The sequence below is a fragment of the Penicillium psychrosexuale genome (genome assembly GCF_028828465.1).
Source record: "Penicillium psychrosexuale strain IBT 29551 chromosome Unknown utg000002l, whole genome shotgun sequence".
Classification (NCBI taxonomy): domain Eukaryota; kingdom Fungi; phylum Ascomycota; class Eurotiomycetes; order Eurotiales; family Aspergillaceae; genus Penicillium; species Penicillium psychrosexuale.
In genome coordinates, this window is record NW_026643187.1 from 5,512,890 (window position 1) to 5,528,067 (window position 15,178).

Genomic DNA, 15,178 nt, shown 5'->3' on the forward strand with positions numbered 1-15,178 from the left:
TCTTGCACGATTTTTTGTTCTGAATGCGCTGTAATACTAATCCTTGTTTTTACGTTCTCATCCTTGCATCGGGTGGTTGTCATGTTAGCATTTTGTTCCTTGAGATGCATTCATGTTATACCCCCTTGTTCCTGCATTTGCATTGCGCCTCTGATGACCTGAGTGTTCGCTTATACCTTATGTTTTGCTCTTGCTTATGCATTTCCTTCGTTTTTGTTATACTTGATGAACCCCATTCAGGGCCATGTGTGGTCCCTTGTACATTGTTACCTCTTATTGCATTTCTTAAGAGTTTATGTGTTGCTCATGGGTAGAGCGATTTAACGTTGTCAAGTGGCGTCTATGCTGAATTAATGACCATGTGATTTTTAGTTTTACAACTTCTATAAATAAGAGACTGAATAATATAAAGATACGATATACAACTGTTGAATGTACGTTGTTGTACTGGCATTATCCCCACTGGGCAATCGGGCTACTTGGCCTCATCGCCTTATCTTAGTTACTCCACTTCTACAACAACTTTGGCCTTTATGGGTAATTGATTCGCAATGAATGGCTTCGAATCTAAGGGCCTGGACGAAGATTCCTTCGGTGGCAAGCCTGGTCTGGCTGCCCTGAAGACCTTCGACGCCTTTCGTGAGTACCCTCGAGATTCAAGCTAAACAAAAGCTAACCGACCTCCACCAGCCAAAACAAAAGCCTCCTACACAACCCCAACACGCAGCGGCGGCCAATGGACCGTCCTAATCCTCATCATATGCACGATCTTCAGCTGGTCGGAGTTAAAAACCTGGTGGCGCGGCACAGAAAACTACCACTTCAGCGTTGAAAAGGGCGTCTCGCACGAGCTCCAGCTCAACCTCGACATAGTCGTCCACATGCCCTGCGACCAGCTTCGCGTAAACATCCAAGACGCAGCCGGCGACCGCATCCTAGCCGGCGAGCTCCTCAAACGCGACGACACAAACTGGCTCCTGTGGATGCAAAAGCGCAACGCCGGCGCCCACGAATACCAGACCCTCTCCCACGAAGAATCAGACCGTCTCGCCGAGCAAGAAGCCGACGCCCATGTCGGCCACGTCCTCGGCGAAGTGCGCCATAACCCGCGCCGCAAGTTCGCCAAGGGCCCGCGTATGCGCCGCGGTATCCTCCCGGACTCTTGTCGCATCTACGGCAGCCTCGAGGGGAATAAGGTGCAGGGTGACTTCCATATCACGGCTCGTGGGCACGGGTATCGCGAGAACGCGCCGCATCTGGATCACTCGTGTATGTGTTTTACTTTGTCACAACCCATCTATAACAACGCTAACAGCTATCAGCATTCAACTTCTCCCACATGATCACCGAGCTCTCCTTCGGCCCGCACTACCCGACCCTGCAGAATCCCCTCGATAAGACCATCGCCGAGAGCGAGGAGCACTACTACAAGTTCCAGTACTTCCTCTCGATCGTGCCGACGCTGTACAGTCGCGGGAAGGGCGCGCTGGACGCGTACACGCGCTCGCCGCAGACGGCGGCCGCGCGGCACGGACGCAACACGGTCTTCACGAACCAGTACGCGGCGACGAGTCAGTCCACCGTGCTCCCTGAGTCGCCGATGGTTGTGCCGGGTATCTTTTTCAAGTATAGCATTGAGCCGATCTTGTTGCTGGTCAGCGAGGAGAGGGCCGGGTTTTTGTCGCTGGTGGTGAGGGTTATTAACACTATTTCTGGTGTGCTGGTTACTGGTGGCTGGCTTTATCAGATTTCTAGTTGGGCTAGGGAGGTCTGGGGTCGGAGGAAGAATAGGTCGTCGGAGGGGTATTTGACGGGCAAGTCTTCTATGGATTGAGGTTATTTTGGTTTTGTTTCATTTCGAATGTTTTCCGTGTCTTATTATATCGTGTTCCATCATATATCCTACGTCAATTGCATCAGGAGTTCACTCTTTGCATCGAAGTTCATTGGCCAACTCGGAAGTTGAGCTCGACCTGGTATATAACTAGTAATTGATCGTACATCCCGATTCCCGCATACATGATGCATGCAAACTAAACCTCAAATATCTCCCCCATGCCTACGCCAGCACCCTCTGCACCGGCACGGCTATCGACCAGATCTAGACGCCAGCCGTTCCAGTCACGCAGCTTGCTCTTGATATCGCGCATCCATTCAACACGCTTGCGGGCTTCCTCCTCAGCCAGCGCACGCGCGAATGCATCTTCATCGAATTCGTCATCGAGGTTTTCTTCGGAAACAAGCTCGAGACTTCCACGGGTACCAGGGGGATGAGGGGATGAAGTTTGAGCGCGGTTTCCACCAACTCCAGTAAAGGCAGCAAAGCCGCTAGAAAGTACTGTGGAAAAGGAGGAGTGCTGCTGCTGCTGGGCCATGCTGCGGCGACGGGCATGGTCGGGTCGTCCACCGACGAGATCGACGTCGTCGAATGCATTGGCTGCGTCACCGGAGACAGCGCTAGGTCCATCATCCGGGTAGTACTCCATCTCCTGGCGCTTCTCTTGCCACACGCCGCGGCGCAGATCGAAGACCTCGCCTTCCAGCTCGCGGATTCGCCGCTCAAGACGCTGGCGTTCTTCGTCCTCGAGCTCGTCTAGGGCTTCATCGTCTGCGCCTCCACTGGTCTGGCGAGTTCGAATCCGATCGCTCTCTTCGCGTAGACGCAGATTCTCGTTTTCGATGCTGGCGATCTTTTTCCGCATAACAGCGATTTCTTTGTCGGATTTCTCGCTCTCGCGTAACCGTGTTTGGTGCCGGGCTTCGGTTTCTTTGTGAAGATTGCCTATTGCCTGGAGTTTCTTGTCGAGCGTCTCGATTTTCTTTTCCGATTCGCTCTTTTCGTTCTTATACTCCTCGATCTCACGTTGGAGGTTCTTGATCAGCGTTTCGGTAGATGTCTTGTCAACGCCTTCCTTGACTGCTTTCTCAGAGGCCCGCGTCAATGCCTGCTTGATGTCTGCCACTTCACGCTGAGATTTATCTAGTGCTGATTGTGTCTTTGAAACTTTCTCCTCTAGCGCTGCGACCTGAGACTCGTGTGCATCGTTAGAGGACGTTTGGGAGGCGACCTGGGCGCGGAGATTCGAGATCTCCAACTCCATAGATTCAATAGTGGCTGACTTGGACTCGAGCTGAAGAACAAGGTCGGCTGGCGGTGACTCTGTTGTAGTTGTGTTTCGATGTGACCGGGTCTGGAGCTGTGAGTTCTGTCGCTGAAGAGAAGCAATTTCCTCCTTCTATTCGACAGGTTAGCAAATATGGCTACCACGGGAAATAAGATATCATACCAACGACTCAATGCTTGCAACCTTCTCCTCTGCTGTCTTCAATTGCTCCCTCAACCCGACGGAATCAACACTCGCATCCCGCAGATCCTCCACTTGCTCCTCAGTCTTGCGCCAGCGCAGAGTTGCTTCCGAGAGATCCTTCTCCAAGCGTTTATTTTCCTTCTCAAGCTCCTCAATCTTAGTAGACTGTTTGCGGAACACTTCATGAACCGACTCCCCGTCCCCGGTTAGAGGCGGTAATGATTGTGAAGGGGACTTGAGCGTAGCAGAAGATGGAGAGGGGGAGACGCTTCCATGTGAGACGGAGGTCTTGCGGAATGAAGACGAGCGCATCTTAGACTGGATTGACAGTGAGGCATGTCGGCCGTGGTTGCCGCGCGGTGTATCGAGCCGGACTGGCAGCGGCTCGGCGTCTGGACCAGGAGATGTGGGCGCTGGAGGCATCGGTTCGGTAGGAGACTCGATGTTTGTATCAACAGCAAGTTGCGAATTTGAGTCTTCTAGTTCCTCTGGTTGTTCAGAGGCTGTGGCCTCGGGTTGCGCGACCGGCTCATCTTTCTCCTCCGCGGGGGTGTCTGCCTGCGGTGTTTCTGGGCTCGGGGCATCTTCAGCAGGTTCTGTCTCTGCGGGGACATCTGCGTCCTTGGGCGTGTCAGCTCCGGTGGTAGCCTTCTTGGCCTTCTTTTTCTTTTGGAGCTGGGCAACCTAAAGAACAACAGTCAAGTTAGCGACCAAAACAACGCCATCTGTCGTCGCTCGCGAGGAATTACCCTTTTCTTGGCTGCGGCCAGCTTCTCGGCTTTGATGCGCTCTGCGTCGTCGGCCATGATGAATCTTATGAATTGTATGAATTTATTCAAATGGAAGTTGATGAAGTGGAAGGGAGAGAATGGACAGCTCTCCAATGCACGGACCACGTGTCTGATCTATATGCCCAAATGAGACGTATAAGTACGAACTAGAGGTCGATGCGCTAGATAATTACTTAGAGCCACTGTACTATTATTTCTGATTGTATATTACAAGGTAAGATCAATAAAATACAAGCCTACATAGCAATAGCTAACAGATCCTTCCCCAGCTCCAAACTAACTGACAATATATTGATAGACTTGGAGCGAGTGAGTAATTTGCTAGTTATTCAAGATGGGATTATTTCAGAAAATTATCCACGAGGAGTTGGTAAGAGTATCGATCGGAGATTCAGAGTCAATGCAGCTTGTTTACTTGACAAGAACGATGTGATATGGGAAACAGCCTCAGAGAGAGTTCAAGCGTGGAAGAGCCATTTGAAGCCTTTTGCCATGCGCTATGGAGGAGCCCTGTCGCCGGAAGACCGTCATGTCATATCTTGAGGTTGATCGAGATATGGTCTGGAATTACGTATGTCCTGGTCGTGGTGGTCAACAAACCCAACAACGGGCCTCCTCCCGTATTTCCATCGGGCGTTGCAATTAATCCGCGTGTCGGCAGCGAAGCGAGGAGAGGTCTGGACGCCCTTAGTCTTGTTCCTTTCGAACAAATCAGGGAGGAGTCTGTAGGGTTGACATCGGATGGTGTGGTTCCTGGGCTTCAGTGCTGGTCATGGCATATGGATGACTCTTTACTGTCAGTGACAGCTTTCAAACGAATGCTAGGAGTCAATAAGAAACAAAAAGGCTTACTTCCTAACATTGATAAATCTCCATAAGACAGCAAAATCCAAACATAGACATAGTGATATTAGACAGTAAGTCACAGAAAGTGGAGGGGCATTATGTTAATATCCCCTCGTGAACAAAAGGACAATGCAAAAAGGAATCGCGCCATTCAAAACAAAGAAAGAAACATTTACCCAACACCGCCAGCTAGAAATATCATACCCGATCAACGGGGCCATAAGAAGATAAACAAGAAACGAACAAAAGCAAAAGCATAAAGCCAAGTCATTTGATATATCTAGACCTCCATCGAGTCCGCAATTTCCTCACTCATCGCGCGGACTCCCCGACGGTTGGTTGGCATATTCTCCTCGTCGTCACTAATCACATAAGTGTCGTAGTCATCGGTCGTCCGAATCGTCTTCGGCGGGCGATCCATCTCATCATCACTGTCACTGGAGATAAGGTTCGATCTAGCGCGTTCTCCAAACCAAAACTTGGCACGCTTGCTGGAGCTGAGATCCGGTGTGAGGTATCCGTCGTCGTAGGTCCGCTTCCCGGTAGGCGTAGTCGCCATCTCGTCTGGGGTGTGGCTGAGTATAGGAATCGCGCGTAGGAAGATGTAACAAACGCGCTTGCGAATCGGGTTGAAGAAGAAGAAATGTAGACTCCAGATAGCTCCGTCATCGGCATCGGATGGGTCCTCCTCCGGTGAATATGAGTAGATCGAGCACTCCTTGAGAGACATGTGTTCATCTATCGTTTTCCACACCCGAGGGCCCCAGGCAGAAGATGATCCTGCTGTGTATGATCCAGAAAGCGTCGCAGGGGATGCCGGAGACAAGTTGATGTTCTCGCGCGGTCGCAGGTTGAGCAGCGTTGAGTCGACTGTGTTCATGACGCGTTTCAAATTCCGTTCGCGTCGGAAATCAGTGGGGCGTAGGACGTGTGAGAAGTCATAATCCGGGTGACTTGCGTTCAGGGTAGCGATCAGATAGGCGAAGGTCCGTCGACTCGAATGGTCGCTCAGGGGTCCGAACGGGCTGGAACGCGACAGATTGAGGGCCTCGGCGGCATCGTGTGCATTAGGAGGTGAAAGTGAAGCCGAAAAACGAAGGACTGATTCATATTGAGCCTCGAGCGACTGTTCGATATGGTTGTAGAGTTTCCGATCAGAGCGTGCCGCCTTGGTGGTGTAAATGTCACAGCCGCCGACGATATGGCAGTCGGTCGTATCGAAATTCAGAGAACTGGTCACGTCCTCGAAGTCTGGAAGTGGGAGGAACTATATCACGAGAGAGTGAGTAAACTGATAGAAAGACACGTTGGGTTGCGACCGTGAGGCATACCTTCATCGTGAGGTTAAACCGGGGTAGTATATCCAGATAAGCCGATAAGGAGCTTGAGATGACCTGTCACAGTCTGCTGTTCGAAAAGAATGACTCAGGTCTCTCTTCTGAGGTCTGAGAGAGAGAGAGAGATAAGACGAGGGAAAGTGGTGTTACCGCAACGGGTGATTGAACCGAAGGTGGATATCCGATGATGTAGATGGGCGATAACGGCAAAGAGGGTTGGGATAAGGGGGACACGAACTACACTGGGCTGATCGCCAGTCTTATAGCAAGTCAACGCCAATGCCAAATGAGGAGTATACAAAGAGATGATGAAGCAAGAGGGGATGGGCCTGTCCGGGGATGATCTGAGAGGGGAGGGATTCCGAAAACAGTCACGTGTGGGCAGGCGTGGCCCAGTAGGAACCCGCACTGACCTCACGAGCAGTCCAACCATGGAAAGGGCAACTTCATAGGCCAACAGGCCCATTCAGGCCAATTCACAGTCCAACCTCATCCAAATTGCGTGTTATATCTTCCGAAGCCTGGGGGAAACGAGTTGTATTGATTAGTATGGTGAATGTGAAAAACTCCTATGTACGCCCGCAAATAAAAAAAGGAGCAAGAATCCTGCTTGCTGCGTTACATGATCTTGGTGACCACATCTTCCTCAACCTGGGGAATAATTAGCCCGGCTGAAACTTGGCCATGGCTGGACAAAGGGGGGAGATAAAGAGCCCAAATATAGCCAGCAGCACCGTTCTTGGTTCTTTTCTTTGAAAGTGCCAAACAATACCCATGAATGGAAATAAAAAGACATGTTAACTCACCTCCATATCTTCCAAACTGTCCTGCTGGCTGATACAGCGAAGAACATTCTTCTTGCTGGTCTCCTGCATCTCCCCTGCAATCAATAACTCATCGAGAATAAAGTATGCTTTCTGGAAGTTGAAGATGATGTCCAGCTCGCAGACATTGCCGTAGTACTTGTCCATCTGCTCGACGTAGCGGTGCACCACCTCGAGGGTGATCAGCTCATTATCGGTCGAGGCACAGCCAGCGATGAAGAAGAGCGAAGCGTAGCGACGGTAGACGACTTTCGAGTCTAGTGATGGAGTCCATGTTAGTCCAATTCCAGCTTGTCGGCGATAGGGGGTAGGGGTCGGGTCGGGGATAGCCACCTTTGTATTCCAGGAAATTGCACATCCGCGTCCGGCGGGACAGCACCAGCTGAGTTACATCTTTGATGATCTTGGCCTTTTCCTTGGGAGAGAGGGTGGTGAACCACTTGGCGAGGCGCTAGGGAATCGTTGTTAGTTGGGGCGGCTTCGGCCAGGTGTTAAGTAGTTGGGTTGGTGACGAGGCATACCACTTTGCCCTGTCGGGAGAGCAGAATCAGGTAGCTAATGACGGGTCAGCGGTCGCAAATAGAAGCTGACTGAAGGGCGGTCTCACTGGATAGGCATATTGGTGGCGTTGTGAAATGAAGGGATGGAGAAAAGTGTCGGGGCGGAAGCTCTGGAGAAATTCTTTGGGTGGAGCGGAGGGGAGTTTTGCCCCGCTAAGCCCTAGCTTAGCAATTTAAACGTGAAGATTCAATAGGAATGATTTAAGATGGATAGTTGTTTCTGCTAGAAGTTATAATATGCTTTGCGTGTGTCTTGCGCGCGGACCTTGAATGAGTCAACCCTTGCCTGCCGGAGTTTCTGGAACCATCATCTTAGCAAAGCTAGTATCAGAGCCTCATTCACGGATTTGGAGTAGAATATAACTGCATAGTATACGATCGGGCTATTGTTATTTGTTTATATGTGTGCATGCTATGCGACCTTATGTATATTCGCGGGTGATCTATAAAATTGTGGATGCAACATAGATGAGCCCAGGAACGTAACTGTAAGGATGTCCGAGTTGCAGGACTTGGAGAATTAAGTAAATAATACAATTGAATAACCAGGAATGTTAAACTATACAGACATACAGCACCGACAGCTACATTTAGGAATAAAATAAAATAAGAGTCAACGCCAGGTAAACCCTTAAGACGATGAAAAACAAATAATTATTAATGAAATAAGTAGTAGCACATTAAGTATCAGAACATCCCTCTCATGATCGAGCAGAGACTAAAGAGGCAGCGTTTCCGTCGAATCGTTGCAGGCATGAGAGCATGAGCATGGAAGACATAAAACCAAGACCGAGCCCTAAGCTCGTCAACCACCTCAACATATACCGACATCCCTCAACTCAACGCCATTAACCAGAACCATACCTATAGCCATGATCCAAGAGTATCAATTACCAGGTAGATAGATTACCGCGACAAGGCGAGCGACAGCAACTAAGCCTCAGGCCGAGTGTAAAGCACGCCCGCCTTCCATGACAAAAGACCCATTTAAACCTGGGTCATGTTGGGGCGGGCACCGCCGCGACGGCTAGTACGGCGCGAGGGGCCAGCAGAAGAACGGGCCATGAACGCGGAGACAATGACGGAGGCCATGTAGCCGGCCCAGGCGAACCAGAGGAAAGCAACGGAGGCCTGGGCTTCACGGCAACGCTTGGTCATGTTGTGTGAGCCATTGGTGATCTCATTGTTGATAAGGTATTCCTAGAGGGAGTTAGCGTTCGCTCTCATCTCTTATATTTGCAGTCCATTCAAGTCAACTTACGCGGTTGGTGCAAGAGTGGCACTCCAGCTTCGCCGCGAGCGCGATGGCAGCGCAGAAGAAGAAGATGCAGTTCAGGGCGTCGATGATGATCATGATGAGTGGGTGGCCGGACCAGTCGATGTTGAACGAGGCCGGGACCAGGTAGAACAGCGTGAACATCGAGAAGACCGATGTAAAGATGGAGTAGTTTACGGTCGCTGGGTTGCCGGCGAAAGCTTCAGCGATCATGTTACCGACGAGGGCCATGACGAGCAGGGAGAATACGAACTGTAATAGGTCAGTACTATACTAAATTTGGGGGTTCTTCACAGCTTCCTAGCTTCTAGCTGCTGTCGCATTGCAATTGCACTCACCTCCCAGGCTCTGAGACCGAGCTGCACACCTCTGAGACCCATTTTGTAGATTTAGATTAGGTCGAGGTTGATTAAATCTGATTGTCGCGTTAGATCGCGAGGAGGCAGGCTGGTTGGAGGGGTATAGGATGGCGAAGTCGAGTAAAGAGTAAGCCTATAGGTCGATTCAGCAGTATATAAAAGCTCTGGGAAAACGTCGACGTTATGAATCGGATGTTCCGGAGCTCAGTGATGACATGGAAAAGCAACATCTTCAAAACCTTAAAGGTGGCGATACGTCATGCATCCGGCATACAGCGGCCTCATTGGACTCGGTTGCATGTACAGTGGTGGGATGTTGGAGATGAAATCATGAGTGGTTGCACTCTGGTCGATGATGAATTCTCGACTAGCTCAGGATTTCCTTGAATGAGGCCTCCATTGCTGTTCTTTGATCCACTTGCTTTTTTTTTTTTTCCATTCCAGTTTTGAAGATTCTGCTGGAAGAGACGGGGATTCAGGTTCCATTTCCATTTTGTGGGTTTCCCCTCATTGACAGTTACAGGCTTGGCATTTCTAGGAACGGCGCTGTTGGACGATGTCGATCTTTACGATTAGTGGCTCGATAAGGCTGAGATGATTGAATTCTACGATTGAGTTCTAATTTGAATAAAAAGAATGAAGTTTCTATTCAAATAAAAAGTAAAAGAGAAACCAACCCTCCTTGGCGTTATTAGCACACTTTAACCCGTATTGGTAGTTTATTCTACTTTGTATATAAAAAGATAGAGAACACACTCAGTGTATCTTTCAATTCTATGCCATATCTACACGCTATGACCTTACATCTTTATCCGACACTACCCTATATACTTTTATATAGATCTTATTTAATAATTTAGAATTTGGTAGTAGTTGAAAGGTTTTTAGTGAGAGAAGCCGAAAAAGAAAGAAAAAACAATCTCGAATTCGATTTCGTAAAATAACCACTTTCTATGTCTCCGTGAGAGTCTTCTTATAGCTGCTCAATCAACAATAAAGCTTGCTTCAATTTCCCAGCGACAACAGAGTGTCCGTTTCGTGTTGCTGCTGTGATTGCCGTTTCCATCATCTCTCCGGGTGCAGGCGCGTCGAAATTCACCTGATCTGTGAGTAGCACGTTCACCATTTCAAAGTGGCCACGCTCCGCTGCTGCCTGCAATGCTCTTCCTCTGTCGTATCCGGACGCAGGCACCGCGACTTCTGCCCGGGCTGCGAGGAGCCTCTCCCCAATTTCCCAGTAGCCACCTATGACTGCTAATTGGAAAGCTCTTGCCCCCCAGACTTCCCAGGACACACTTCTCTCAACATTTGCCCGAGCTTCGAGTAGTCGTTCCACTATTTCCAAGTGACCACCCTCCACTGCTACCTCAAGAGCCGAGGACATTGTTTCTTGATATCCAAAATCCGCCCCAGCTGCGAGTAGTTTCTTTACTGTTTCCAAGTGACCGTGTGCCGCTGCTCCTTGGAGTGCTGTTTCTCCGATCATCCTATGTGCAGGAATATGATGAACAGCCTGGGCTGCTAACAGTCGCTCTACTATTTTCAAATGGCCTCTCTTTGCAGCGGCTAGAAGTGCTATGCCTCCCTTGTCATGAGTCCCAAACGAGTTGATTTCCTCGGCCGCCATAAGCAACCGCTCGACGATCTCCAGATGGCCACCAGCTGCTGCTAAATGTAGACATGTTTTGCCGCGTGAAGAAATCGGTCTAGCAAAATCGGCTTTCTCGCTCAGTAATCGCTCCACAATTTTGAGATGGCCGCCACCTGCTGCAGCTTCTAGCACCGAACAGTCGTCAAGAATAGTATTCACGTCGGCTCCAGCTCGAATTGAAAGATTCAATGAAAAGATGCAACCTGATTGAGCAGCAAAAAACACCGCATATTTCAAGACCTCAAGGGAACTTCCTCTTACAACGATCAAGTGCGTAAAGCGAAAGCGATATTTCATAGGGGAGCCCTTTAAGATTTCACACATTGCTTCCTCTGTGAGACTGTGAGGTTGACGTTGCATAATGTAGACCAGCAGCGTAAGATGCCCGGAACTAATCATTGCCTGAACTGAGGTTGAATTGTGGCTTTGTTCTTTTTGGTCCCGCTGCATGGGCTCCCATGGTTTTTGTGCCGATATATCATCGTCTTCCATGCACCGGCAGAAGAGCTTCCATATCTTCTGGTGCACTACAGGATTTATGAGCGTTGTGTGGTAGATCCAATTTGTCTCGGCATATTCATGGAAATGGAATTCATTGTGTTGTACAGGGATTTGGCCCGGGGATTTGAACTCATTGCGAAGCGCTTCAATTTTGTTTTCAAGTTCTCGAGCACCAATGCCTTGCAGCTGATGACGACGAGACAGCAGTTTCAGTGCTATTTTGTTGGTCGCACCATTATGACTATGTATGCGCGAGAGGCCAAGCTGAATCGGGTTTAGTCGAGTATTGGAGCTTTTGTCGGCTCTCGTCAACTGACGCTTGAAGTCGGAAAAATCGAGGTAGGTCATGCAGAGAAACCCGAGATGTCGATCGAGTTTTTCTACGTCGAATTCTCTTAAGTGTGCGCTGTTGGCGGTAAACAGATATTGCTTGACACTTTGGTGAACGTAATGGACAGTGTCTTCTTCTTCGTCAATATACACCAAGCCGCAACAGTCGCTGAAAACTTGATTCATATCGCTGGGGAATTTCCCATGTTCGATGGACTCTTGTCCGGGAGAAAGACTCAGCGCTTCTCGATACTCCATGACAGTCAAAGGTTTTTTGAAGACACCGCAGTATTGCAACACCTTGATCGCGTTGTTATTGGTCTGTAGATCGTGAATCCGAGATATCCTGCGATCAAATATTTCCAACAAGCCACGTGGAAGATTGTTGAGGGCATTTATGATGTCGTTGTCGCAACTTTGGGCGCAGAGGTCTTCGATGAACAAACGAGTCCAGAGAAACCTGTTTAATTTTCCTGTGAGCGATGGCATATGTATTCATTTGTGGAGGGCAGCGAAAAAAATATAAAAAAAAAAACTGTTTGTGGCCGTGATCTATGGAAAATTTCAAGGGGAATTAAAGAAGTTGGAAATTGGAATTGAATGCTTCATCACTTACATGCCATTGGATCCCTCCCGTAATGCCGTGGAGATCCTGATTATTAGACCAGGATCCCCTAATTTCAGATCTTCTTCCTCGAGACAGCGACCGAGGGTAGTCGAAATATAGTGATCTATGTCCAGCTCGACGTTTACACCTGTGATTGGGATAGTGAAGTCAGGTCTGAAAACCCCGAAAAGTTTCTCTTCAAGCTCGTACCGACCGGCGCAGATCAGCTTGAACCTTTTCTCACGGCTTTTACATAACCGAGCTAGTTCTGATGACACTTTTTTGATCTCGGCGCTATCAAATTCATCCAACCCGTCGAGAATCAAAAAATACTGCTTCTTACCCTCAAGGTATGAAAGAAGCAAGTCGATAACGTCTTCTGTGTCCAGACAGCCGCTGGTATTCTCGAGCTCTCGGAGCTTGGCATTGTCTTCAAGATCAATTTGCGAATCTAGCAATTGACGGGCGATTGTTCCAAACAGGCTTCTGGCCGATAGGGATGCCGTTTCCTCGGCACAGCAGATGTTGTATGAGATAACATCATTGGGCTCCCGTGATCTGTATAGATATGCCACTATATTGGACATAAGTGTCGTCTTTCCCACGCCCATTTTACCTGGACACCAGAGAACGGCACCATCTTGAGAATCCGTCCACCGAAAGAAGGTGGTTTCCTGTTGAAGCCACTCTGCCGTAGAAGAAACGCGCTGCCTTAAAGCCTGCTTCCATGGCTTCACAAAATTGATGGTTGAGAGATTATCTTTAATGGTGGATCTCAATTTCGAGTTTTCTCTTTTCAACTTGTTGAGGCGCCATCCGTTGGCTTGTGTGTACTCCTTTTGACTTTGCTCATGGAAGTTCAATGCGCGCCGGCGGAAGTACCTGTTCCTTTGGGTTTCATAATGCAGAAGGTTCCTCATTTCCTCGATCGCCTGGTTCGCGGCTAATGTAATCTCTAGACGCACATGTTTTGCGGCTTGCTCGAGCTGAATTAGGAGTGGTTGGAACTCGAATTCGAAAGGATTGAAAATAGACGAGAAGATCTGGGAAACTGGAGCCCGCCGCGATATCTCCATTGTTCTAATGCAAATTCGAACAATGATAGCATAATAATTGCACAACTCGCGCTGGAGACCGGTGCATCCCGGGTAGAGCTGACCAAATTCCTGGTATTTTGGGCAAGACTTGCCAATTGCCATGATCATGCTTGTAAGCTTGTCAAAATAGGACGAGATATTGCTTGCTGACAGGATAGCCACTTTTAAACCCCCCCAAATCAGACCGGCGATTTGAGGATTAGAGCTGACAAATGTATCCACGATGGAAGTGAACTTCTGCGTCGATTCGAGAAAATTATACAGCTTTACTGCAACGCTTCTCTTTGTCTTAGTACTGTTATTGGCATCAATCTCCGCCACGAATGTAACAACACTAGAAATGTCTGGGCTTTGGTTGCTCATATGAAACTCTTGCTTTTGCTCCTTCGTGAGGACACTCTCAAATGCCTCCAACGCTTGTGTAAGAGCTGCCGTGGGATCTTGTGTTCCGGGATGGCGGGAGAGAGGCACAAGTTCAGCCATGTAGGACAAGGAGCCTTATTTGGGCTATCTCAAACGTTCAAATACTTGATCGCTTGGAGATACGCAGTATATCCTCGTATGGTATGGGCAGACGTGATAGAGATTAAAAGAATCAAGGAGTTGGGAGTTATTCAGCGGCCTAGCATTCGGCAGGTGGAAGCGATAGATTCGATTTGGCAACCTGCGAATATAAGGTAGGTCAAAAAGTCAGGGGTGGCTAATGTCGTCGGTATCGGTGAGAGGCAGCAGGCAGAAGGACACCTGATTGGCGCCTGCAGATGCAACACAATTCACAGCCTCAAAGCTGGCTCCAATTTTCAACCAATCATCTCGTTGAGACTTGCCATTGACGTGGCAGTGCACAAGAGTAAGCAGTTTGAATATTCGGTCGATGAGCTAGCTCTCCATACCATTAATAGATGCTGTCAACAAAAGAGAGTCACCATTTAGTAGTGCGCCCGAGGAATATTCAGCACCATTATCTGCCTAATGATCGATCGTAAGGCTCTCAACTATCTTACTTAGCTTAACCCCTATTTATTCTGCGCGTTCTATAGTACCATGGGGGTCACTAAGGAATACCCGGCCTGTAAAAATAATTGACGAGAAGGTGTGAAACAACATTTTTGAAGACGGCGTCTTCGGCGCCGGGCCTTCGCTATTCGCTGTAGTCGGGGATGCCGTGAAGCCGTCCGTGAGACCGGCCGGTAGCTTGCCTATAAGGCGGACGAAGCCCTTGACTACCTTCTTCGGCTGACGCTTCGTCTCAAGGGCCCGTTTAGAGAATCAAGAAGTCCCGTGTTTGATGCCCTTGGTAGGCGTGGTTCGTGGTATCGGCTTGTGAAGAACCGAATGCGTGCCAGAAGCAATGGTTCGGAGATTTCTTGATGCGGATTGGAATAATTATATCTGTGGTGTAGCTGGTACGCAGTTCGAATGAGCTGTCGAGTCTTGTTGGTCGGCTCTAACAGATAGTTTTCTTTCCTTTCCTATACTTAGTATCTTGGTAGAAATGCACGCGTTCTCCTGAACTGAATTAATGGTATATCACTTCCTCTCAGACTCACTTTCAACTCACTTTTAACTCACTTTCAACTCACCTAAATATATGTTCAATCTAGGTAGAAATTAGGTAAACAAACATGGATGTTAAAGTCATTAGTCAACGCGCGATCAATGCGTGATCAACGCGCGAGCCTGGCTGATTC

General features: G+C 48.8%; 6 protein-coding genes across 6 annotated transcripts; 1 reads left to right on the forward strand and 5 right to left on the reverse strand.

Moving 5' to 3' along the window:
* Positions 1 to 551: 551 nt before the first annotated feature.
* On the forward strand, positions 552 to 1,834 carry N7518_003241 (endoplasmic reticulum-Golgi intermediate compartment family protein; the record flags this gene model as incomplete). Its single annotated transcript, XM_057184168.1, has 3 exons — positions 552 to 639; positions 691 to 1,269; positions 1,323 to 1,834. 3 exons carry the CDS (start codon positions 552 to 554, stop codon positions 1,832 to 1,834), a joined length of 1,179 nt encoding a protein of 392 aa, XP_057045618.1.
* Positions 1,835 to 2,033: 199 nt separating this feature from the next.
* N7518_003242 (uncharacterized protein) lies at positions 2,034 to 4,114 on the reverse strand (the record flags this gene model as incomplete). The annotated part of the gene is made up of 3 exons (XM_057184169.1): positions 2,034 to 3,236; positions 3,288 to 3,992; positions 4,058 to 4,114. 3 exons carry the CDS (start codon positions 4,112 to 4,114, stop codon positions 2,034 to 2,036), a joined length of 1,965 nt encoding a protein of 654 aa, XP_057045619.1.
* Positions 4,115 to 5,225: 1,111 nt separating this feature from the next.
* N7518_003243 (RNA polymerase III-inhibiting protein MAF1) lies at positions 5,226 to 6,282 on the reverse strand (the record flags this gene model as incomplete). The annotated part of the gene is made up of 2 exons (XM_057184170.1): positions 5,226 to 6,212; positions 6,277 to 6,282. 2 exons carry the CDS (start codon positions 6,280 to 6,282, stop codon positions 5,226 to 5,228), a joined length of 993 nt encoding a protein of 330 aa, XP_057045620.1.
* Positions 6,283 to 6,900: 618 nt separating this feature from the next.
* Positions 6,901 to 7,724, reverse strand: N7518_003244 (AP-1 complex subunit sigma; the record flags this gene model as incomplete). Its single annotated transcript, XM_057184171.1, has 5 exons — positions 6,901 to 6,933; positions 7,089 to 7,363; positions 7,440 to 7,557; positions 7,628 to 7,661; positions 7,714 to 7,724. 5 exons carry the CDS (start codon positions 7,722 to 7,724, stop codon positions 6,901 to 6,903), a joined length of 471 nt encoding a protein of 156 aa, XP_057045621.1.
* Positions 7,725 to 8,653: 929 nt separating this feature from the next.
* N7518_003245 (MARVEL domain-containing protein) lies at positions 8,654 to 9,322 on the reverse strand (the record flags this gene model as incomplete). Its single annotated transcript, XM_057184172.1, has 3 exons — positions 8,654 to 8,866; positions 8,928 to 9,194; positions 9,281 to 9,322. The coding sequence occupies 3 exons, from the start codon at positions 9,320 to 9,322 to the stop codon at positions 8,654 to 8,656; spliced, it is 522 nt and encodes a 173-aa protein (XP_057045622.1).
* Positions 9,323 to 10,274: 952 nt separating this feature from the next.
* On the reverse strand, positions 10,275 to 13,970 carry N7518_003246 (uncharacterized protein; the record flags this gene model as incomplete). The annotated part of the gene is made up of 2 exons (XM_057184173.1): positions 10,275 to 12,243; positions 12,400 to 13,970. The coding sequence occupies 2 exons, from the start codon at positions 13,968 to 13,970 to the stop codon at positions 10,275 to 10,277; spliced, it is 3,540 nt and encodes a 1,179-aa protein (XP_057045623.1).
* Positions 13,971 to 15,178: the final 1,208 nt, after the last annotated feature.